The 26,017-nt window shown below is 34.2% G+C and overlaps 1 protein-coding gene across 1 annotated transcript in view; it reads left to right on the plus strand.

Annotated features, from left to right (window-relative positions):
- Myo10A (unconventional myosin 10A) overlaps window positions 1-26,017 on the plus strand; it is a 76,026-nt gene that overhangs the window by 34,770 nt on the left and 15,239 nt on the right. The window contains exons 9-23 of the mRNA XM_085198728.1: window positions 1,758-1,896; window positions 2,317-2,520; window positions 3,255-3,384; window positions 3,868-4,031; window positions 4,214-4,304; window positions 4,580-4,740; window positions 5,124-5,314; window positions 5,857-5,991; window positions 6,425-6,594; window positions 6,943-7,811; window positions 8,027-10,203; window positions 10,541-10,692; window positions 11,356-11,596; window positions 11,995-12,170; window positions 25,292-25,683. Coding sequence (XP_085054854.1) covers window positions 1,758-1,896; window positions 2,317-2,520; window positions 3,255-3,384; window positions 3,868-4,031; window positions 4,214-4,304; window positions 4,580-4,740; window positions 5,124-5,314; window positions 5,857-5,991; window positions 6,425-6,594; window positions 6,943-7,811; window positions 8,027-10,203; window positions 10,541-10,692; window positions 11,356-11,596; window positions 11,995-12,170; window positions 25,292-25,683 — 5,392 coding nt within the window. The remainder of the gene's footprint in view (window positions 1-1,757; window positions 1,897-2,316; window positions 2,521-3,254; window positions 3,385-3,867; window positions 4,032-4,213; window positions 4,305-4,579; window positions 4,741-5,123; window positions 5,315-5,856; window positions 5,992-6,424; window positions 6,595-6,942; window positions 7,812-8,026; window positions 10,204-10,540; window positions 10,693-11,355; window positions 11,597-11,994; window positions 12,171-25,291; window positions 25,684-26,017) is intronic.

The raw sequence follows: 26,017 nt of genomic DNA on the forward strand, positions 1-26,017 counted from the left end.
CGCCTACTGTTTACTGTTTATTATCGGAATTATAATAGTTAATCTATATATATAAAAGGACTTGTCCTCACTGACTGAGGTAAGACGCACGCACAGCCGTAACCGCTAATGGTAGAAACGTTAAATTTGGACAAAAGTTTACTTTTGTAATCTCATCTGGACATCCACTAAGAAAGGATTTTGAAAAATTTTAACCCTAAAGGGGTGAAATAGGGGTTCAAAGTTTGTATGGAAAAAAAATTTAATCGGCACCGATTTTTATAAAATTTGAAATTTAGATTTTTAAAAGTATTTCATTGAACACGTGTTTCATCGTTTTCTAGAATTCTCCCCCTAAGGGTGCAAATAAAGGGTTGAAAGTTTCTATGAAAAAATCTTTAAATCGCCACCGATTTTTACAAAAATTTAAATTTAGACTCTTAAAAATATTTCATTGAACACATGTTTCATGGGTTATTAGAATTCCCCCATAAATACGCAAGCGAAGCTGCGCGCGTCCGCTAGTAATACATATTTATATAATAAAAACGGGTGAAGTAGGAGTTGGTACTATTTTCAGAATTGTATTTAGATATTTGCATTTGCAGATAATATAAAAAAAATATTAAACAAAAACATTCAATGATTGACGTATATACGTATGTGAACCTGCACTCCGTAACCCAACACTCTAGACCACACGTCTGTCACAGTGAAATTAACAAATAATCAAACAAATAATTTTAAATAAAACCTATTTTCGTTATCTCACCCCCGTTACTTTATAAAGACATTTCTTTTATCTAACTATTTAATGGCCATAACAATTAGTAATCTCACCTTTTCCGAGATAGAGTTTATCAGATCTTTTATCGAAAGTCATTATCGTGCCACAAGCCTCAGTCGCGAAACGAACTCCATACAAACATGTGGAAAATGGGAAAGAAAATAAGTTGGAAAAGTGTTAAGAAACGAAGTTATGGGATCAAAGCCATGGTGTTATGTAAGTTCTTTTTTTTCACGAATTGTTCTTCTTCTGTTATTTATTAAACTCTCCGTTTTTTATTACTTTAGACACCATTTTAAAAGGTCGGTAGTAGGTAGACTGCTTTACCCCCATGGGCGTATCTAGAGATATTGACTGGGGGGCTCGTGTAAATTTAGTTGTTTTTCATTTTTTGGGGCAATTTTTTTGTTTGTTTTTTTCTAGGGTACTAGACTATTCTAGGGTGGATGGACCAAATAACCCCCCCCCCCCCCCCTCCCCCCTTTTCAACGCCTAAGTCTACCTCTTTAAAATATTAAAAGATCCAATATGATACTAAACAGATATCAAACTATATACTTACAAATTCACTTTCACCTCTACAACTATTATAAACAACAATGAATCATTTATTACTTCATATATGTATAACTGATAAGTATTGTAATAGTGTAATTATTCAATCAATTATTCATAACGAGGCTGTTATAGCGCAGCGGCTGAATGTAAACTCAACGTTTGGGGTTCAATTCTCATTCCATTTATTTATTAAGTTCTTAGCTCTAACAACAAGTAAAAACGCGACGTTAAGTTCCGCCGCTCAACACGAAATGTCTTGAAAATTTGGTCTTGAAAATATCAGAACACAGTGTCTTAACACTAGGTTCTAGCTTTTCTGCTATATACGAGATATAATAGAGTTAATAATATAAATAAAACCTAATCAATTATTTATTAATTCATGTACAAGTATTGTAATACTATAATTATTCAATAAATAATTAATTTTCAGTGGGCGCTGACTTCCAGCTGGGCGCGGCGCGGGTGTTCCTCCGCGAGGCATTACACCGCGCCTTGGAGCGCGCGCGCGCGGACAAGCTGAGGGCCGCTGCTACGCTGCTGCAGGCCAGGATACGAGGATATTTGGCTAGGTGAAACTTTTTATTTATGTTTTTTATTGTGTATTTAAAGTTATTACGAGTTATTTACCGAAAAACGTATTTAAAGTGTGTTAAAGATTCGCTTTTGTCGGAAATTTGTGAGAATACCTTCGTAATATTTTTTAAGGTAATATTTTCTTGCAAGCTAAGTTACTAAATCATGTTTAGCACTTATATCACTTCACGTATGTAACTTTCGGACTTCTGAATCAGCATTTGGAATACTTGATATCAGTTATTCCTTAACTTGTCTAGACTTAATGCCGTATTGGGTTGAGGTATACCAAATATACTTACCTATAATGGACGTAAAATAGATAACGAGAAGATCGTTACTTTCTCTCTCTAGGCAAAATGACATGAGTGAATATTTAGTTGAAATTTGATAGAAACAAAAGTTTTTCTTTATAGGAAATACTATGACCAAATGAGATACTCAGCTGTTAAAATCCAATCGTGGTGGAAGGCATCTCGAGAACGTCGCAGATACGTCATCATCAGGCGAGGAGTTGTTAGAGCACAGGCGTTAGTACGAGGGAAACGAGCTCGAGCGCGAACTAAGGCGCTCAAGGAACAAATGAGACGGAGACAGGAAGCTCAGCAGGCTGCTGCCAAGTAAGCTATCTCTATATACGTTAATCTATTTATTTGTTGTAATATATCGATAGATAGAAGCCTTTGTGGCGCAATGAGACAGTCTGTAGTGACGATGATAATGAATTCGATTCCCATTTATAGAGGAAATATTTAAAATATATTAATTTCTCCGCTCTGGTTGGAAAACCATGGCGTAAATGTCTCAAAAATTTGGCGATGCGTAAAGAACAAATGTCATGACAGTAGGTTCCCTTTGCCTACTCTGCTATACAGCAATTTTGCCTATGATTTGGACGGTTCCAATAGAATAATTTCCTTTTTTAATAAAAAATAAAAAATATTATATTAATATATTATAATTAATAATATATTATATTAATGGTAGCGTAATTAATGACAACATATCAAATTATAAATAAGCAAATAAATTGACAATTAGTTTTGCCTTGAATAGTTTAGTGTGTTATTAACATTGAGACTGGGTTGTATATTCTATTATTAACTTTTATGAAGGTAAACTATTAATATGTTTTTTGCTCAATCATGCAAACAGTCTAATCGATTTGAATATAATTGACGCACAGTTAACTTATAATCTAAATTAATAAATACAAAAACTAATTAGGAACCAGCATGTTCTACTTTAATGTTACATGTTACATATAGTTAATTGTTATCTTTTTAAGTAAAAATGCTAAGTTTTTGTTAAATCCATAAAAACTAAAGCATTTTAAATAATAATTTATTTACAGACGTCGAGCAGCAGAACAAAAAGCGAAAGCAGAGAGTTTACAAGTGTTGGAAGTACCTGCAGAGCTTGCGTTTATACTATCTAAAGTTGATGACTGGCAGCCACCGCATACAGAAAGAAATATATCTAAAGTAAGTGAATTTAATTTAAATATAATATTCTTTATAAAAAACTAGTAAAAGTTTAAATTAAAAAAATATATTTCAATGTTATGTAAATAAATAATATACAATGTAGATTTTTTCTTCATTGTTAAAAGATCCTAGTTCATAATACTTATAAATATCTGGTAAATAATAATTACTAAAGAGAATTAGATGTCATTTAGGACACAGAAAATTTAAATAAAGTGGAATAACATATTAAATCCATTTAATTTTCTCTCAAATTTTATATTTTTATAATGCTTGTTTTTAGAAATGTAATATATATAGCCTATATTCCAACATAAAAACAATTTGTCAGCTCAAATCAATATTAGGGCATTCAACGAAACAAACTCTCTATAAAACTATAGATAAATGGACAACATAGCAATTTAACATATTTTTTTTTAACTTGTCTTAAGTATGCGAATTATAATTTTTTTAATAGTATTTTCAATTTTATTTCAGGTGCCTAGTGAAGTGTACGCTGAAGAGGAGCGGGTTCAATTACCTCGAGATCTACAACAATTTGCTTTCTCCAAATTCATTTCTGTGTATTTTGCTGATGGTGGACAACTGAGTCCTAAGAAACATCCCATTACTAAGCCTTTCTTGTCTAAAGCGGCTGTTAGGTGCGTGTTGATAGATTTTTTTATTTATTTTTTATTAATGTTTTGCATGTTGATTGAATTATTTTAATTTTCTGTCTTGACATTTCTCTATTATTATGCGGGACACAGTCGAAAATTCAAAAGAATCAATTAATTCTTATTTTTGAGTGTATTTATAATTTGATTATTACCATTTTTTTCAGGGACCAAGATTTCAATGATGCTGTAGCAATTTTCAAACTCATCTTACGTTGGTGCGATGAATCTGCTGCTGGAAATGAAACGAGACAAAAGGTAAATAGATAATTTTAAAAATCATGATATAATAAATACAAAATAAACATTTTAAATTTAAAATACATAAAAAAGCGGGAAAATTAAAAAAATCTGTGGTTGGAGTTAAGATCAAAGTCGTAAACGTAGCATTTACAATTAGGCGTTTTCCAGATACACCATAATAGCTTCAAATATAGAAAAAGACAAAGAAAGTATTAGCTTATACAAAGTTCATACGTTTAAAAAGAAGTTTTTATTATTTTTTTCTTATTCTTTTATTAAATATTAAACAGGTGCTTGCGGACTACGTAGCGGCGCGAGGTTTAGCATCGCGAGGTCTCCGGGATGAAATCCTCGTACAATTATGCAACCAAGTGGGCGGTGCTCCAGCAAGAGTATTACGATTGCTCGCGCATTGCCTCGCTGCGTTTCAACCTGGTCCAGCTTTGCATAAGTATGTTTATGTTTGTATTATATTATTTAACCACATTTAGATAGACAGAGAAATCCTAATATTAAGATATTACCCGTATTCATAACTCTCGTATTCATAAATCTCGCTTCTTATTCATAAATCAATCTTAAGATTGATCTCAGAGTTAACTCTGAGATCAATCTTGAGATGCTGTTTTAATTAGTAGATGGAAGTTAAGTACAATTTTGATATTAGTGACTGAGTGACGGCATCTGAGAGCGCTCTCAAGTGCCGTCAAACTGTGACTACTAGACTACTATAAAGGACGTGAAAAATCTTTTCGAAATATATTATCTATAACGTCTTTGATCAAAAGCAAAATACAGCAAAAAACATATAATAATAAACAAACATTTCCCCAGATACCTAATCCGTCTAATATCCGAGCGTGCGTCCGGAGCTGAACGCGCTCGCCTGTTACGTCTCGCGTGCGGTACTGAGGCCACAGCGGCGCGCGCTAGCGGCGTCCCGAGGCGCGCCCCGCCCACACTGCTAGAGTGGAAGGCGGCTGGTGATAACGCCAGGCCTGCTCTACCACTCACTTTGTATGATGGTAAGTTTGGGTTTTGAATGATTATTTTATGATGAAAAGTTCATTAGGCAAAGTTCAGAAAGCATAGGTGGCTATAAGCCGATAACTACGGTATAGTTTAGTTAGTTAGTTTATACTTTATTGCACACAAATAAAAGAAAAAGAATAATACAAATAGAGCAGAAAAGAAAAGAAAAAAAAATAAGTATGCAAAGGCGGCCTTATTGCTTCAAGCAATCTCTTACAGGCATATTTTTTTGTTGATAGGCAGGTATATTTTTTTGTTGTAGAAAAATTTGTTGGTACAACGAAAAAATATACTGACTGATTGCTTGAAGCAATAAGGCCGCCTTTGCACACACACACGTTTTTATTTAAGTACTTGTTTTTTACTCCCTTTTCCATTAAGTGGCAGAACTGAAAATATCTTTATCTTTTATTTTATCGCTCTAGTGGGAATCAAACCCATAACCATTGCGTTCACAGTACACTATTTTATGAATAGGATTTTAAGCTGAAAAAAAAAACTAAATGCATATTAAAATTTGATCTTCATTTATCAGACACGGTCCACACAATTGGAGTAGAGTCGTGGACGACGTGCGAGCGCGCGGCCGCCAACGCGCTGTCCGCGGCCGGCATCACGCGCGGCACTTCCGGCTGGTCACTCACTTTGGAACACAATGGACAACTCACTGGTTTGTAGTTTTTTTTATTATAGTAGTAGTTCATACAGTCACTCATTCATACATATTATATTTATATTATTTTTCCGCAAATAAAATAAAAATGAAGGAATATACGCCATTTAAGGTACTTCATTTCAATTAACAATAGATACAAATTGGTAAAATGTTCGCTTAAAATTTTGTATTATACAATGAAAAAAAAAGTTATTAAGTTTCGATATAAATTAAAGGTCAATTCATAGCAAAATAAAAGAATGCAGAAATTTTGATCTTAAAACGTAACTTGTTGAATTTTTGAACGTCAAATAATTTACCAACAGTTGAATTCCCTCACACATCATAAGAATCGGCGTAAAAACTCAGCAAGACTTTTGTATTATAAAAAATATTGTATGTTTTGTAAATTATATACTTTAATTCTTTCCTACTTTCTCTAACACAGAATGGGCAGGCTGCGAATACGCGTTGGACGCGGTAGGTGAAGTAGAAACATGGTCGGCTTTAGCGAGTGCTAGAAGTGAACCTTTACGTGCATCGGGTTCCCGTTCAGCACCACCCGCACCGCCTCCACGTGCTTCTTCTGTAGATAGTGAAAGAGCTGCGAGGCCACAGGTATTTGTTAATTATTTATTTGTAATAAATTATTTAAGGCCAGCGTTTGAATATAAATGCGTCGATTGTGAGTTCGGTGAAAACAAAACTTGGCGTTGAGTTCTGCTACTCAACACACAAAATCTCGAAATTAAGGTGGAAAGTGGAGGTGCGAAACATGTAACATAACAAATAACAATATGTAAACAAACATGTATTTGTATCATATTTAAATAGCCCAGAGCAGGGCAGGCAGGAATCAAATCCACAATCAACACGTGCAATTAGAAACGTCTTAATTACGTCGCAGTGGTCGCTCCTATTATTATATTAAAGACATTATTCTCTATTAGCCTATTTCCTTTCAAGGTTCCACCACCAGAACCACCAAAGTCAAGGTCACCGAGCATCCAACGTATGTTACAAGAATCAATAGACGAGAACATATCAGAATACAATTGGAAAATGGAACAGGAAGAATCGCGTACTTTACCAAAAATAAGTGCCGACTACTCCAAAAATTCCGGTGAATATTCTAGAAAGAATAGCGAATATTCGAAAGATGCGGTTGATTACTCGCGAAATTCAAACGACTATTCTAAAAACAATGCCGATTATTCCAGAAATACCAATGAATATACTAAAAATAATGCGGAATATTCTAGAAATACGAACGAATATTCTAAGAATAATGTGGAATATTCTAGGAATACGATTGAATACACCAAAAATAATGCAGAATATTCCAGAAACACGAATGAATATCCCAAAAAAACATCTGAATATTCTAGAAACACAAACGAATATCCCAAAAAGACATCCGAATATTCTAGAAACACCACAGATTCTAGAAACACTACAGATTATTCCAGGAAAATATCTCATGATATTTTATCAAGGGAATCAGCATTAAATGAACGGTACTTTGAACAACAATCGGATAAAGTACGAAGTCGATCGCTCGACAACTTATTAGGTGACAACCCTGTGCCTCAACCGACCAAATTAACAGATCTAGGTTTGTCACAATCACGATTGAATGACAGATATCATTCAGTGGAACGGCTCGGAGGGGCTCCAAGTGTGACAAGCAGTAAGGGAATGGAGCCAGAGTATGGCGCAAGTCGCGCTGGAGCCTCTAGGTATATTAAATCACAATATGCGGGTAAAAGAGCACCAGCCGGATCACAATCTAGTCGCGCCTATATTGAAAAAAGTTCTGAATTTAGTGGTGTTAGGTAAGATTTTATATATTTTTTCAAATATGTGTATATTTTTTCAAGTATGTGTAATATATCACGCTTTAAGGGAAGTTTGACGGAAGAAGTAATTATTTTTATATTAATTTGTGCAAATAAAAATAATTTACGGGCCAGAGGTCAGAAAATATATAGGTCCCTAATTATAATATGTGAAATTAATAAAGAAAATTAAATTAAACTTTTATTTACAGATCGTCAGCAATGTCAGATACTTCTGAAGCTCCGAGTTTAGCATCCCACGTACGGCGCGTTCGCGTTCCTAGTCAAGCATCGGATGTGGATCAATTCTTAGATGACCTTTTCTCCCCCGTATTAGATCCTAATATCGACGAACTATCTGACGCCCGATCCCTTGCAGCTAGTATTAAAGGTGGCAAAGACTATAATAAATTTATTGATAGTATTTTGAGCTGTTCTTATAACGAACAGATAGATACTTTAAATAACTCAGAATCTATAGCTCGTCTTATCAAAGGCGGTGGACAAGAAGAAAGTGGTAAAGCAAGCAGAAAAGAATCAAATGTAGATTCTGTGGATGATTATATTACTAATCTGTTTGACCCCATATTTATGAACGACAGTCTGAAAAGATTGACCGATGGCGAAGGATTATCAGAGGCTATTAAAGGAGGTGGATCAACTCCAAGAACTGCTGGTGCTAATACATCTGCACTTAGCTTTGGTGCTATTTCTTTGCCACCTTCGATGCCAGCTATGCCAGCCACACCTGAAGCATTAGCAGCCGCCTTAGGATTACACTTACCTCCTCCGGGAACAGTCGACATCAATGCATACCATCAAAACTTACAAAGAGCGTTCTTACAGAACGCGATGGCTCAAAATCTACAAATTCAACAGCAGCTCTTGGCTCAAAATCAAGCTTTACAAACGTTACTTGCTGGGCAAGTTGTAGAATCGACCGATTCAGCACCTACATCACCGGTTCGCGCTTCAACTGTAGTACATGCACAGATACATTCACCTCCAAGAAATTCAGTTAAATCGAGGAGAGAATCTAATGAAAGCATGTCAACGGGTGCTCCCCCACCTCCCCCTCCACCCATGCCACCGCCACTTCACGACATGGACCCTTCAGAAGCCCGGCCGTTCATTGACCTCTACGGCCGAGCAAAAACTGTTAGAATAGGAAAGTGGAGGTGGCCCCCACCTAAAGATGCCGTAGGTCAAGAAACACCGCAAGATTTCACGAAATTTAAAATGCGTCAAATACAAAGAAGAATAACACCTCAAGCTCAATCGAATGGCGTGGAACATGAAGCTCCGAGAGGACGATCACGGTCTGAAGCCTCTCCAGCTATAGATTGGGAAGAATTTGAAGTGGACGGTCATTCTCCGTCAGCCCGGGAACCACCCTCGCAGAGAACTGCACGACGTAGTTTTGAAATCGGAGCGCAAAGACCGTCTCCAGGAAGTGTTGGTAAATTGAAATTGAGCTCAGAAATGCGGCAAAGATTAGAAAGAGTGACGGCAAATCATTCTGTTAGGAGTTCGTCATCAGCGGCGGAAACTCCTCGCACGATTAATAAATTAGAAGATACTAGAAAATTAATGTTAGAGAGGCAGCTTGGAGGGGGTATGAGATTTGATGCGCCACCGCCTCCATTACCTCCAGCACCTCCCGGGCCAGCTCCTCCTCCACCTATGTCTCCACCATCACCTCCAGACAAACCTGCTCCACCTCCACCCGCTGATTTGTCCTCTACATTTGCTCAACTTCGACGTGATCGAGACACATTTGGTGTACATCAAAATAGAGAAGCTGATGATCGTCATGCATTCTTAGCTAATTGGAGTTCAAGAAGAAAAGAAGAAACTGATTCTACTCAGGGCGACGATTTAGCATCACGATTCTTAACATCTGATCGCCGTGAACATAGAGTTAAAGAAGACTGGGGTGATGAGTCTGATGGTAGGAGTTACGATGAAAAAGCTGGTAGAGATGAATGGGATTCAGAATCTACATTAGATAACAGACGTGATATTCGTGATAACTTCTCTGGTCGTGCTGCATCAGAAATATACGAAATACATCCTATTAGGACAGAACGACGAAAAGAAGAGAATGAAATGGAAGGACACTTTGAACGTAAACGGTCATCAGCTATGTTTGATGATTTTGAAAGATATGACGGAAGAAAGAATTCTCGGGATATGTTAGTGGGTAGGGCGAGGGACAGTCCGCGATCTGATATAATGTTCCCCCCAGATACTAACGATACTTTGAAAAAAACTGAACGTCCAACATTTAAGACTCATATGGCTCAAAAAGAAAGAGACAAGAAATTAGAAGCTGAGAGACGTCAATCAGTTTCTACTCACGTGACAGATAAAACAGAACATATTGAACGTAAGTGTATTATTATATTTGAAATATATACATATAATTAAATCATATTTCTTCGCTATCATATTAATATAATAGAACCCAAAACAATTTTTAATAAAATTGTCAGGCGATTTAAATATAGCTTTCACTATTGTATTTTGGGAAATTTCACTTAATATTTAGTGTTTGTTTATTTTATAAATCCTAGTTATTGAGATTATCCCTTTCACCCAAACAAACTGTTCAGCTCTTCTATAATTAGTATAGCTATGTAACAATGAATCAATTTAAACAAAATATCTTTTATATAGAAATAATCAATAAATATATTTTTCTATGATTACACATATGTTAACAGGTGACGTGCCAGCCCCAGCGGCATTGCTTCCATCAGAGCGATCGTATATAACGTACTCCCGCGTGCCGTGGAAGCTGCGCGTGCGCAAGGAAGTGTTCACGCCTTTAGAAACGTATAGTGAACCTGCTATACTCGATCTGCTGTACGCTCAAGTTAGTATTAATATTGTGGCAATTTTTTGATGTATAAATAAATAATAATTAACTATTAAAATTATATAATATAATATTGTTGGTCTAAAATAAAACAAAAATATAATATATCTATATATATAAAATCGAAAGGTCACTCACTCATCACGAAATCTCACGAAATCTCTCTAAGAATCTGAAATTTTGCAGAAGAGTTATTTATAGGACGTAGGTGCTCGCTAAGACGGGAATTTGCAATATTCGACTTCAAAATTTTGTTTTTGGGGTTGAAAGTTTGTATGAAGCTTCGTTACTACAAAAGCAGTCTCAAATTTTACATGGACGTCACTTATAAGACGTAGGTACTTACGGCGACAGAAATTCATAATAACACAGTTCACGCAGGCGAAGCCGCGGACGGGCCGCTTGTTTTTTAATATAATGTATTGATTTTTAATAACAAAATTAACACTGTCTATTAAAATAATGTCAGCATGTCTTTCAGAGTGAAGGGACATACAACTTTTATTAGATTTTCTCTGCTTATTATTCATATTGCAGCTGAAAGACTGGAATATGTACTGAGTATTGATCTTCTCAAATGAAATTATAATGTAGTTTACATTAAAATGAAAAAACAAAAATTTAATAATATTTACTCATTTCCACTAATTTACTCCCTAGATCGTCCACGATATAACATCAAGCACACCATCTCTACGTATAAGCACAACAGAAAGACGCGCAGGATCAGCATTTCTTCGCTCACAGAATGGACCTCCAAGGGTCAATACTAAACGGCAAGCTGTAGAAATGGCTAGAGAATGGCCGTTTTATTTTGCTAGATTGTTCTCAGCGAGAATGCCGCCGGGGGAAAACGCTGTGCTGGCGGTCTCGCATAACGCTGTTACTATTGGAGTTAAAGGTAAATTAGTATGAGTTTATAGATATATTGCAAAAGCGTTGAATATGTTAACTATGTTAGTAGGGTTTACTTTTTATAATCTGTATGTCTAAATTTACTAAAGTCTTTTAAAAGTTGTCAATGTTTTTCAGCTTCACGTTGTGTCCCTCAGATAGCAGGGTAGGCAAAGGGAACGTGGGAAACTAGTGTTAAGACGAGGAAATGAAATATTTAATATTTTAGTTTTCTCGCTCTGGTAACTAGTGCCGTCACTCAACACGATATGCCGCCAGAATTTGACAGAAAGTGGAGAACGGAAGTATCATTATGTTTCCTCTGTCTACCTGCTATAAGCGGAATACAGTGCACAAAAAACACAATTCCCACATATCACTTAGCATTAAAACATACCTACACAGGTCCCAACGGCCTAACAACACGTCGCTCGATACCCCTACAAGGGCTCCGCGCGGCGTCGCCCGCGCCCGCCACGCTACAACTGACGCCGGGTCGCGACCCGCCACTCACGCTGCACGTGCCGCTCGCGCATCACGCCCACGCTATCATAGTGGAGTTTGCTTTGCAGTGTTCACAGGTAAGTTTTTTTTTATTATATTGTAGGAACAATCAACACCGGGTCGCAGCGTCGAGTGGAAATCGAACTCACAATTTGTCGCCTTTACAGTTACTTGTGCCCCTTCGTTACGACTGGCCTCCTATAAATACTTAAAAACTATTTATTATATTGCAGATTATATTTAATCTTATATTTATTAAAATCTAAAATTTCTTTATTGAGAGAGGAGAAATAATAATTACATGTATTGTATCTATACCTGTTTTGATAAAAAAAACTATTCAATTTTACTGTTATTAATTACATGTTTTTATAACGTGCTGTAACTATTGTGAATTAATTTACAATAATATAATTGAATGTTGAATTCTGTCAATTGAATCGTCAAATTAATTGATAAAATTGGGTCAAAATTTAATACTTTCTGAAAAGAATCTATTATTTATGTAAACACATTCACTGTCTTTATAACGTGAAGAGCGTTATATCATACAAAATTATGTGAATATTTGATAAAGTGACAAAGAATGACTCAGCCGAAAGTCTAGTGATATTTAAAATTAAATGATTCGTTCGGTCCAAAGTAAATATTTCCTTACTTCCGAAATTGCTTAACTTCTACATATTGCATAAGCAATCTTCATTTTGACATCATTTTTAGTTAATGATGGATGACAAAATGATGCAAAGTTCAAAAATTACATAAATGTCTATACTAAGATATTATATAGATTAGTTATTTAAGAAAATATAAAAAGCAAAAAACTATGTAAGAGAAAATATCTCAAATGGGAAGCAATATAAAATCGTTTGGCAATAAAGAACTGTGTCATGTATTCTTAAGTTTGTTCGCCCTGTCTCATAAGTCACATATAAAAACATTTTTTTTAGGTTCACGCTGTATCTTATGACATTAAAATCACTTCTGTTCTCCAATTTCTCCCTTTTTTTTTCTCTTCTTTCCGCCGAATTCTTGAGGTATTGCGTGTCGAGTGGCGCAACTCAACCCTGCGCTTTGCCTTTTTTACCAGGAAATTAAAAGTATTTTAAACGTACGTAGTGTCTTACACTACGTACACTAGGTTCCTCTGCCTACCGTGCTGTGTGCGGGATATAGCGTGATGCAGATGTAATCGATGAAATAATAAGAAACTGAATAAATGTTATTTGAAATGACTTAATAATATCCCGTATATTACCGGTATTGTAAAAGAAAGCGATTTAAACTCGTTTATTGTTAATTATAAGCAAGCAAATATTGTTAATACCGTATATAGTAAATAAGACATTACATTGCATCACAGTAAAATGTTTTTAATGTTATATAACTATCTTATATTTCTTACTTATAGTTTTTTACATTAAAGGCCAGTTGTGCCGCAGGTTCCCAGTTGTAAAAATGAAATATTTAATATTTTTTTTCTTCGTTCTGGTATGGAACGAAGCACGGGGTTGAGTTCCAGGACTGAACACTCAATGTTTCCAGAATTCGGCGTAAAATGGAGAGCAGAGTGTCTTAACACTAGATTTCCTCTACCTACATTGGTACATACAGGATAGAGCGTGAAGCTGAAAAAATTGAATATAAAAAAAGCTCTTATATATTATTAAATAAATAAATAGATACTAACAATGCCTATTTAAATAAACTTATTTAACAAAAGCTCGTTTCTGCGCCATAACCAGCCATTCTATTGTACCCATATAAACGTTGATTGTACGTAATTGATACAGTTACATTAACGAGGTACAGATGCTCACTGGCCGTTGCAGTTCATATACATATATAACTACACATAATAACGCAATAAAAATACTATAGTTATAAAATATTAAACAAAATAGAAAATAAAGTTGGGAATTGTTTAAAAAATTTTGCATTTTTTCATTTTGAGGTATCTATTTCTAAAAATGCAATGACTTATATATTTTGATAATATATCAGTACTGATTATTTATTTGTTATTTAGTTTGTGATAATAATTTTAATTAAATGAACAAATATATTCCAATATATTTTTACAAAATGGGTAAACGGAAGTGTCGTAACACTAAGCTGGTAGTCCTTCTATATTTTATATATTTTTTTTAATTTTATAACACAAAAAAATATATTATTATACTGTTCAAAAATATAAGCTCCTGACTATAAACCATATAAATCAATTATTAGATAACTTCAATTAAATCTTAAAGTACATATCAGATTTGATTCGCTAATTTGCTCCAGAATGAGGGTCCGTTACAACCCGTTACAGTCGTTACACTGTCCGAACACCTGTGGCAGAAAATGACGCAATTATATATAAAATAAAGGAAAATAAATCAGCTTTACGCTGTATTCCGTACACAGCAGGGTAGGCAGATGGAACCTAGGGTTAAGGCACTCCGTTCCACACTTTCCGCCGAATTTTCCAAGGCATTACGTATTGGCGAAACTCAACGCCGGACTATAAAATAAACGAATTTTTATTGTTTAAAATCCTAATTTTGATTGCCGTCTGTCTTGCTCTTAGATAAAAGATTAAAAGCTAAACACTAAAATGCTTTTACGATGTAAGTTTTCACTTCATGTATATAGCAAACTTAATATAGTCAAATTTTATAATAGTTTGGAATTAAGCCCTACTTATTTGACCATGAATTCAATTTAAAAGATAATATGGGGCCTAATTAAAAAAAATGCAATTTCAGGCATTGCAAAGGTTAAGAGAAATATAAATTTTGAAAATATTTTGTAAATAAGTCAACTATACAAAAATAATTCAAGTAAAAAATTAGCATAAATAACTTAACACTTTCCTCTCCAACTTTGTTTTCATAGTTTCACCGTAAAGACGAGATATAAAAAGTTATTAGACCACGTAATATATTCATCAACTAAATATACTTAAGCTATATTTTTTATATATGTGTGGCTTATGATTAGAAATAACTTCCTACATTTGTAAAAATAATTTAAGTTAAAATAATAATATTAAATTTTTAACCGACTTCTGTAAAAGGAGGAGGTTTTATAATTTAAAATCTCTGAATGATAATTTGGTAAAGTATTTACACGTATATTGTTTATGTATCTCCATAATTCTTAGAAATTATGGTCTACAACCACATAGATTTTGCCTATCATAAAAAATATATACATTATTAACTTTTTTTTATATAAATGTCTTATACGGAATTTAAGATTAAAGAATTTAATATTAGTTGTATCACTTATATCTGCTTTACAAGCTAACCAATTAAGAAAAAATCCAAGAAATCGTAAGCTTTCTTGGATTTTTTTTCACATACGCCTTAGGAATAAGGCGTATGTGGAAAAAAATTTTCACATACGCCTTATTCCGCTCTTATCGAACCACACAGTTTAATACAACTATATTATCAAAAACAACAAAAAACCTATAAAATATGCATCAATAACAATAGACCTATCAGCACAACCTTCAACAACCTCTAATAGAGATAACAACCTGACGTCCCGTGTCAAAACGACAACAGAACCTCCCATACCCCCATAGCGCTAGTGTCCGCGATCGCGCAGTCGAACCGTGACCGCGCACTCGCGCGCACCATGCAGCGCCCGCGCCTCTCCGCCGCGATGCGCGACAACTGGCGCCACCTCCAAAGAGTCTACGGCCTGGAGGTCGACGATGACTTCCCACCTCCCCGACGAGCACCCAGCCTGGACTCCCTCATAAACTCCTCAGAAGGCGCCGCCTCCAGTGAAAATGCCTCCGCTCCTGAAGACTCCGATTCGGGAGCGGATACTCGCGATCCGGAACCTATGCGTCGTAAAAACAAAAAGTGCCCACAAAGTTTCTCGTCCTCGTCCAGTGGTCATATGGAGACGATCCACGAAGAAACCACCGAGCCTAAAGTGTCTGTTAAGGAAATCCTCGCAAGATTTGAGAATTTGAAGGAGAAAAGTGACATCACTCAGGTAGTGTTGTGCAGTGTATTAAGTTTCACTGAAATTATCGATTTTCACTATAATTATAAAATACTCTGGCGATGATTATATCATTCGATGCAAAGAATGCTCGTTTAATCGATATTTCTTTTCTTTGTCACACACACATAAATAAATATAGTTGAATGAAAAATGCGTAATTGACAAATCATATAGATGTGAATAAGTATTGTTTTATTAACTAAGACGTATTTATACGTTATTGTATGTTATTGTATCACACAGAATTATTTCTTTCAAACTCTACACGACCTTAGATTGTTCAATTATAATAAAATATTACAATAATCGAGATGAAAAAAAAAAATATATAAAATAATATCAAAATTCTAATCCGGCTATACTATTCTTTCTTAATTGGTCACAAAATTATTTCTATTTTGTAATATACGAAATTCTTTACTATCATACATTTAAATTATTAAAAAAATCGAAAATTTCACAACATTTATAAGCTAGGCCCTGAGAACAATACAAAAAAAATATAATTTGCAAGTTTGTATAGAATTCAAATAGCTGCAGATGTCATTCCCTAGCCATTATTTAACGATTAACGCACCTGTCGCACGCAGCTACTACCAAACATGACCCTTCACTGGTCAAGGCGCACCGCTTCTTATTTCACGATTATTGTGATTTACACTCGCATACCATATTATTTTTTTCAAATGTTTTATATATACAAGTAAAAGTTGAGGCCAGTGGACATAAAATGTGACTGTAAACACGATAGGGTGTGGGTTCGATTCTCTCTCGAGGAAATGAAATATTTAATATTTTCATTTCTTCACTCTGACGTAAATAAATCGTGGCGTTGAGTTTATTTATTTATTTATTCAATAGGAAGCCAACGTAGTATACAATCATAATTCTTATGCTAAAAAAAGTCTTATGAGACTAGAACATAAATTGTACACCGAACTTAAAGGCTAAGTTGACATGCATCTAAATTAACTAAAACAAGACAACAAACAAACAAAAAGAGTTTCGCCACTCGCTATGCCACCAGAATTAAGTGGTGAATGGAAGTGTCTTAAAGAGAACAGAGTGCCCTCATATTAGGTTACCTCTGCCTACTCTGCTATGTGCAGGATACAGCGGAAAGATATAAGAAACAGTACTAGTAGAATAAAGCTTAATACAATTTTAGTTGATACACTGTTACGTGTAAATAACAAATTTCTCATTTAAAACGATGAGGCCGTTCTAAGATTTGATTACCTAGTAATTTAAGTTTAAACTTTTTGGTAATCCAACCGTAATCGACTTTACGAGATCGTACATGAATATTAAAGTGAACTTTCTCTAACGCACTCCAACATTGTAATAACCTTTTTTTTTCACTTTCCGCGCGTGTTATTATTGAGAAATTATTTCCTATAACCATTGTTGGCAAAGACGAGTGTTTACACGTTTCCAATAATGGTAGTGACACAACCTTTCGTCATAGTTGATTTAAAAAAAAACCTGGAAATAGGTTTCAGAAATGGAGCGATGCTCACATGATAATTAATATATTGCCAAAGTAAATGAAAATTATATTTTAATAGCTAACGTCTACGTAGATGAGACTTATGGATACTTATTAAAGTAATTGTCTTATTTATATTTATAGTATGGTCGACATTTTATGTGATGTCAAGTTTAATAGAATATTGTATTAAAATTATCTTTTTATGTCCACACGCGGATATACCCAGACATAAAAATGTACGAAAGTTGAGATAAAACAAAGTAGTATCTAGTTGTAAGCTTTTACTGTATCCCCCACTTAGCAAGGTAGGCAAAAGGAACCTGGGAACCTAGTATTAAGACATTCTACTCTTATAAAGATACTCCCGTTCCCTATTTTCGTATATATAAATTGAAAAATGCAAGTTAGGTAAAAACCTTCGTGGTTACTGATGTTATCAATACAGTACAACAACGCAAAACTAATAAAATCCGTCACGTCGCGCGTCGCCGGGTGACAATTGCGCGGGAACCCGACCGTACTTCCGTTTCCTAATGTTACATTACACGTGGATCCGTGTGAACATTCGGTTTTTTTGTAAAAACAGCAATGGCAGTTTCTTGTTTTAAATATATTTTCATCTACTCTTTGATTAGTTGCAAAATCGTTTAAATAAAGTAAATAATATATGCATGTATACGAACAAAATAATAAATGATTAGGCGACAAAGTAGAAAGTAAATAGTAAAAGTTAAAATATATAAAATTTTGAATGGACAACATACATACGTAACACGTTTTTTAGAACGATTTAGATAAAATAATATTTTTATAATCTGTATCGTACACTAATGTTAATAAAATTGAGCGGGAATCTTGACATATAAAATAACCTCTAACACTAACGAACCTATTATATATTATATTTTATTTTAAATATTCTACATCAACTTATATTAAATAAATATAATAGATGCTAGTTCAGAATAAATTTTAATGAAAACGGCCTCGTAATATACTAATTCGAAATGTCATTCCTATCCAAATTAAATTTTAAAAGGTGACCTGTGTATTTCCTTCTATACTTAAACATAATTAATTCAAGCAAATGCTATACTTATCGTCTATATTATCATCGTAAAAACAAAATACAATCGTAAAACAGAACACACCGTTACATCGATTAAGTGCAAAACAAGATATCGATTTGCTAGAATAGAACTAATATTTTAACAAATATTGCGATAGTCGATCTGTCGTATGTGCGTGCGTGACCAATTCTGTTGGAAATAGCTTCTGATATTACATTCATTTTTCATCTACTTTCAATCGCTGACATTACTGGTGATGGTGACAGTTTGTTGTAACCCATTAAGAAGTTTTCAGCTTCACGCTGTATCCCGCATGTAGCAGGGAACCTAGTTTTAGGAGACTCCGTTCCCCATTTCCCCAATTCGGGATTCCAATTAAGGAGGCATTATTGAGTGTCAGAACTCAAGGTCGCGCTTTGTCTTGACACCTTAACAGTAAAGATAGTAAAATTTTCTATTTTCTTGGACCTTTTTATATTTTCACGAACCAATAAGAACTTAATGTCATTTTGTTTTCCACATTTAATTCAATTAGAGACATAAAGCAGACCACGTCCTGATAAGACAAACTCGTGACTCTTTTATTTACTCTCTCTCTTCTTACTTAAGCCTACAAATTCTAAAGATAAATGAATTCCATATAAGGTGGCATTGACGAAATGATTAGTGTTCGATTGGCACGCTCGAAACCCCATAGTCTAAGTACTGAACTGGACTGAAAGATAAAAGAAAATAGGAATAAAACAAATGCTTGGACCATAATATAATCGTATTATGTACATTATAAGTAGATAATTATATAATATTTTTATAATAATTCGCTGAATTCCCAAATAAAATCAACCTGTTGTCGATATCGCGCTATGTAAATTTTAATGGTAAATACAATGTAGTACAAGGTGTCCAGCCGCCATGGCTCAACGCAGCAACCGGTGCACTGGTCCGTGCTTCCTGTCCGTACAGTACTTATCTGAATGCAGACTCTTCGGCATTATGCTTGTTATTCCTCTTGTAAAAGTTACATTTATTTATTTATATTATAGACTTACTTAATTTATGATTATAAGCAATCTAATAATAGTGTGTATATTTGGTGATCATTTCGTTTTGTAGTACGAAAATTTCTAAAATGAAAATATATACTGAAAATAAGGGAATTTTCAAAAAAAGGTTATAATATAAGTTATTATTTTTCTTTATCGTACACATATTTAATAATGTAAATAAAAGGTACTTTAAAGCCTGTCGTGCCACAGGGTTCGAGTTTGTAATTGTCAACGTGATAGGTTATGGGTTAGATTACTTATTTTGGCAAAACACAGCGTTAAGTTAGGCCAATCAACAGACAATGTCTCCAGAATTCGGTGGAAATTCTTAATACTAGCGTCCACCTGCCCATTAATATTACGAATCTGAAAAAAAATGTATTTTTCTTAATAAACTTCTTCAAATACAATTAAAGGGACAGTATATGAATTTAAATTCCACACGTCTACATACATTCAGGATGGGGTACCAGTATGTAATTGATAATTTCATTCAGCTCATAGCTGCTCCAATGAGAGCGTGACTGCTCACTTTCGTCCATTTACGAAATTTTTGAATTGCCCACCAGATCAATTATGAACGTAGGCTCGTGAAATCATCTTAATTTGGTAAATTATGTTGTTAGTTTTAATTCTTAGCGTTTATATCTTAGAAGTAGATTTAAGAGAAATTAATTGAATGTCCATATTGCGACAAAAATATAAAAATCAATTTTGATTTCTTTATAATGATACTTACAAAAATAAACAATTTGGAAAACCTAAGATTCCATTTTAAATAACATATTTGACTGTTATAATAAAACTTCTAAATATAAATAAAAATCCCAATAGCTCTTATCTCAATATTTAATGATTTTTACCAGCACAATAAGAAATTTTAAAGAAAAATTGTGAATTTAAATAAAAAAATGGTAGAGCTAGATCGCGTGCAACAAGGCCAACTACAATAAAGGCAACAGATGCTAAACATTATGTATAGACACCTTCCGCTCCACGAACAATGAAACAATGATACTACTACATCAGTAACGATGTCAGCGATAGCTATATGCTTATACCTATAATTTTAAATTGAAAATTACGTATAATTATTTGTTATTTTTTAAGGAAATTACTTTTTTTGTCAGTTTTTTAGAGGTTTTAGGCACAAGGTTGCAATTAACGCGACGATTGTGGGTTCGGTCCCCACTCGAGGAAGTGAAATATTTATTTATGTTTATATTTCCATTTCTTCGCTCTGGTTCGCTCAAGGCAAAGCGCGACGTTGAGTTCTGCCACTGAATGCCTCCAGAATTCGGCAGAAAGTGGGGAACAGAGTGTCTTAACACTAGGTTCATTCTGCCTGTTCTGTTGTATGTAGGATACAGCTAAAGCTGATTTAATTTTTTTTTTATAAGTAAAAACAAGCGTACAAACAAAAAATCCCCTAATTTTTAAAAGTTACGGACTACTTGGTTTTGTATTTAATAAGTGAATTGTAAATGAACATGTTTTAAATAATACATTCAAAAAGATAAAAAAAAACTTTCTCTTGTTATTATATTCGATAATTAACAGTATTACTTATTTTTTATGGATGTATCTTATACAGGATATAGAGCTTTCAAATTATATCAAAGAAATGAATTAAAAGAGTCGCGTTGATCAAATATCTGTTCCAGATGCTTTCCGTCACGCTTCCATATGACGCAAATGGCAGAGTAGGCAGAGGGGACCTATTTTTAAGACACTCAGTTCTCATTAAGACACTTCCGTTTCCACTTTCCGCCGAATTCTGAAGATATTACGTGTCATATGGTAAAACTCAACTAAACGAAATTTATATTTTCTTTTCCTCGATTGGAATCGAACTCACAACCTGTGTTTACACGACAGACCTCTATTTGTAGTGTAAGTGTTATTTATATTAATATTTGTATAAACCAATTCCATGTATAGCACATTTCTACTTATGTAACGCAATACCTCGTTCCCTATATGTATGCCGCAAACAGCAGGATAGGCAGAGTGTAGTGATAAGACACTCCGCCTCGAACCTACAACCATTCGGGTTAACAACTCCACACGCCCCTATGCCACGACTGGCCCCAAGTGTATGTTATATAACACAATTATCGATTTCCACGAAGAGCTGGTGTGAACATACCACATATAATTTTTAATGGTGCCTCCGTACTACAGTTGTAACGGTCAGCGAGCACCGGCGCGTGCCAGTGGCATGCCACTGAGAAAACTGTTTATTATCATAGAAAAGCCAGTCATTGGAGGAAGTCGGTCATCGTTATACAATTTATTCAATGCTATGAGTTATATTAGAATTATGTCTATAATTTGTATGTATATATATATTGACCTAATTTTCTTTTATATTGTCTCATGGCTGTTCTACTTTGAATTTTGTTACGAATGGGAAATGTTAGCCCTACTGCGTATTAAAGTAACGGAAAACGAATTGAAATATAACGTTTTAACTATAAATACAGTAGTATTTTATTTATACAAATTTGAAACACTAGGTGTATATAATATACGGAACTACATAGTATGACGGATATAGCAAGGATTTTTTTTAGCTTCATGCTGTATTCCACGGCTAGCAGGGTAGGCAGAGGAAACCTAGTGTTAAAACACTCCGTTCCCCATTTTCCACCGAATTCTAGAGGCATTGCGTGTTGAGTGACAAAATTCCACGCCAAACTTTGCCTCGACACCAGAGCGAAGAAATTAAAATATTAAATATTTCATTTCCTCTAACAGGAACCGAACCCACAGCCTGTCGTTAAGTCACACGCTTGTATCCCTGCGCCACGACTGCCCTAAATATTTCATTACTTTAAATAAATTACATCCTAAAAATGTCTCTGCCATTAGTACCTACGTATAATATTATCAACCAAGCATAAACCTACTACGAGTATATGCGAGTGCACATCAGTCCGGGTAATGAAAGGATCGACAACGCCATGGCCAGCACTAATGTTTTAGAAAGTGTGGAAGAAGTGGACGGAAACGATGGAATTAATGATATGAACAATCTTGGAAATGTAACCACTAAAGCCATAGCCACGGACTTGTGGATGTTTTTATTAGTATCATTACCAAGGCAAATTGGTTCCAACTTGCGTAATAGACATTTTTAAACCGTATGAATGAAATTTCGCCGCCCCCATTTAACAGGGCAGAAGGAACCTGGTACTAAGATATTCCGTTCTCCATATTCCGCTGAATTTTTCAAGGCATTACATGTTGAGTGTGGGAACTCTACGCTGGGCTTTTTTTGCCTTGGTACCAGAGCGAAGAAATGGAAATATAAACGTAATTAAATATTTCACTTCCTCGAGTGGGGATCGAACGCGCACCTGTCGTATCACTGTTACACCCTTGTGCCGCTGCGCGTTATGTCTGTGACTGAAATGTGTAACAATTAACTAAAATATACACTATTTTTGTGTATATAATTTTTATTATAACTGCAAATTAAAAGTCTAGTTACCGACAAATAGCTAAATTTTATAATATTGTGAGGTAATTTTTTTGTTAGCTAATTTTATTTTTTAATTACATAATTAAAATGAAAGTTATATATATACGTAATTAAAACAACTTATAATAAAAAAACAACACTATTTAGAAATTAGTGTTCATCCTAGGTTTCGGACATTTTACTTTTACATGATCACAGATTGACTCTATATGTCTATGTTTTCTCGGATTCTTGTTAAGTGCTCGAAAGTGCAAGATAAGTGTAGTTTTTTTTTTAATAAACGCTAAAATCAATGGTTGATTTTATGATAGCTATAGAAAAATAAATGCTTAATGTTTTAAAATGACCTGAATAAGTATGCGGGACGACACTTATTATCACTTTATTAACACTTCAATGACACACTTTCTGTAGCCTAGAGACTTAGCTTACTAAAAATTTACAAGCTATGATTTTATTGGGGTACAAGCGTGTGATTGTAAACGCGACAGGTTGTGAGTTCGATTCCCACTCGTGGAAATAAAATATTTAATATTTTCATAACGAGGCAAAAAACGTTGAATTTATGAAAAGAAAAAATATTTGGTTCTTAAAACCACAAATCCTAATATCGTTTACTAGTAACTTCTAGATTTAATTTATGCTTGCAAAGGTCATAACAAACATCTTGCTGTGCCATACCTTTATTAATAGGCATTACTTCATCTAGAAAACCTTCATACTGCATTACATACTCCTTTTGGCATTCATTAAAACTCTCCTAAGTTTAAAAGAAAATATGTATAAATAAGATATAGCTGTATAAGGAATTAATTTGCTAAAACTAAACACAATTTATCGAAGCGAATACATACATAGAAGAACATAAATATTTATAAAAATGTAAAATTCTTAGTTCACTGATGCGCGTCGGGCGGGCGCATACCGCTGCACTCCGCGACTGCAGCGCGGCGCGGACTATAGACAATTATTTAATTTCTATTAATTACGTATATATATATATTTCTTAAATAATTGAAAATTTTATCTATAGTCTTATTTAATCTGTTGTACCTATTTGACACTAAAGTCATTTTGTGCATAAATGTAGTGTTTTTGGGAAAATGGAAAATATATATGGTGTTATACGGACGTTGAGCAGAAAAACTTTGAAACGTAATAAGAAGGTATTATTCTATGTATTAATTTAATTAAAAAATTAATTAGGATAAAATTATTTTATATTAAAGTCACGTAATATGTAACTCATAATTTCAGATTACTTAAATTCTGATTTTATGCTATATTTTATTAAATTTTTTAGAAAGCTATTATGTATTTAAATCTTTTATTAAATTATTTTTTTTTTAAATTAGTCACATTTGTATAATTTTGTTGTATCATTTTTATATTAAATTATTTATTAAAATAAACGGAAAAAAACAATTAATCTTAATAGCGACATTATATTCTTTTTAATTATTTTATTTTGGAAATTTTTAAAAATGTGTATTAAGGCTATTCATGGCGCAGGGGCACAAACGTGCTGGCGACGCTTGTGAGTTCAATTTCTATTCGAGAAAATGAAATATTTAATATTTTCATTTCTTCGCGAGTGGCGAAACTCAACACTCGAATGTCTCCATAATTCATCACAAAGTGGAGAGTAGAGTTTTTAACGCTAGGCTCCCTCTGCCTCTCTCTCCTAACTTCAATTTCCGAAAGCAATCGCGTAAAGAAAATATGTAGGTTGATGATATATTTTAACAACATCATCACGCTTTCGTGAGCGGCTCGCGCCTCTCAATGGTGAAATATCATGGCATTGTTAGTTGGAAAAGAAGAAAACACTTTTCTTACATAATATTTAACAATCTAAAGTACAAGTAACGTGACCTTCCAAAATAATGAAAATTTTCGTTCTTATTGCCTCGCTTTTCCTTATCTTAAAAACTAAAACTAAACTCCACAATGATTTTATATAATTCAGTTGAATTGAAAATAACTTAAATAGTACAGAATCACCAACGCAGATGACAAGTTTTATGAAAAATTTAAGCATATTTTTACTTAAGAAAGAAAATAATGAAAATTCTCTAATTTGTTTCAGGTACAACAAAAACCAACGACTAATGGTATATCCAGCACGAAAGAAAAGATCACTGAACGTGAATCGAGGGAAACACGCGATTCTAGGGATACGAGGGAGTCTCGAGAATCAAGAGAGTCCAGAGAATCTAGAGATTCCAGAGAGATAAGAGAGCTACGGGAATCTCGAGATGAGTCCGAAATGGAAATACGAGATAGAAGAGCTCCAACTACTTCCCCAGTGCCCAGAGATAGAGATCGTGACAGAGATAGAGACCGTGAACGTGACAGAGATAGAGAGAGGGAGCGTGAAAGAGACATGCGGGATGAGAGGAGGGACCAGTCGACACCTCAACATGATGGCAGACACCCGCTTCTTCAATTTGCCGTGGATCATTTTAGGCAAAGTCCAGAGTAAGTACTAAGCTAACATAATTTAATTTAGTTTTTTGTTAACTTCACGCTGCATCCCAGATATAGCAGAGTAGGCAGTAGATATCTAATGTTTAGACACTCTGCTTTCCACTTTCTGCCGAATTTTTGAGACATTGCTCTTTGAGTAGCGCCGCGCTTCGTCTTGTCACTAAAACGAGAAAATGAAAATATTAAATAATTCATTTAATCGAGTGAGAATCGAATCTATGATGTCGCGGTTTTACAGTTTCACGCTGTGCCCCTGGACCGTGATGGCCTCCAATTTACAATAATACCACATTGCTATAATAATATTTATAACGGTGATAGTAAT

Source organism: Heliconius melpomene, chromosome 15 (assembly GCF_056956725.1).
Source record: "Heliconius melpomene rosina isolate 202511_hmr_F chromosome 15, ASM5695672v1, whole genome shotgun sequence".
In the NCBI taxonomy this organism is placed as follows: domain Eukaryota; kingdom Metazoa; phylum Arthropoda; class Insecta; order Lepidoptera; family Nymphalidae; genus Heliconius; species Heliconius melpomene.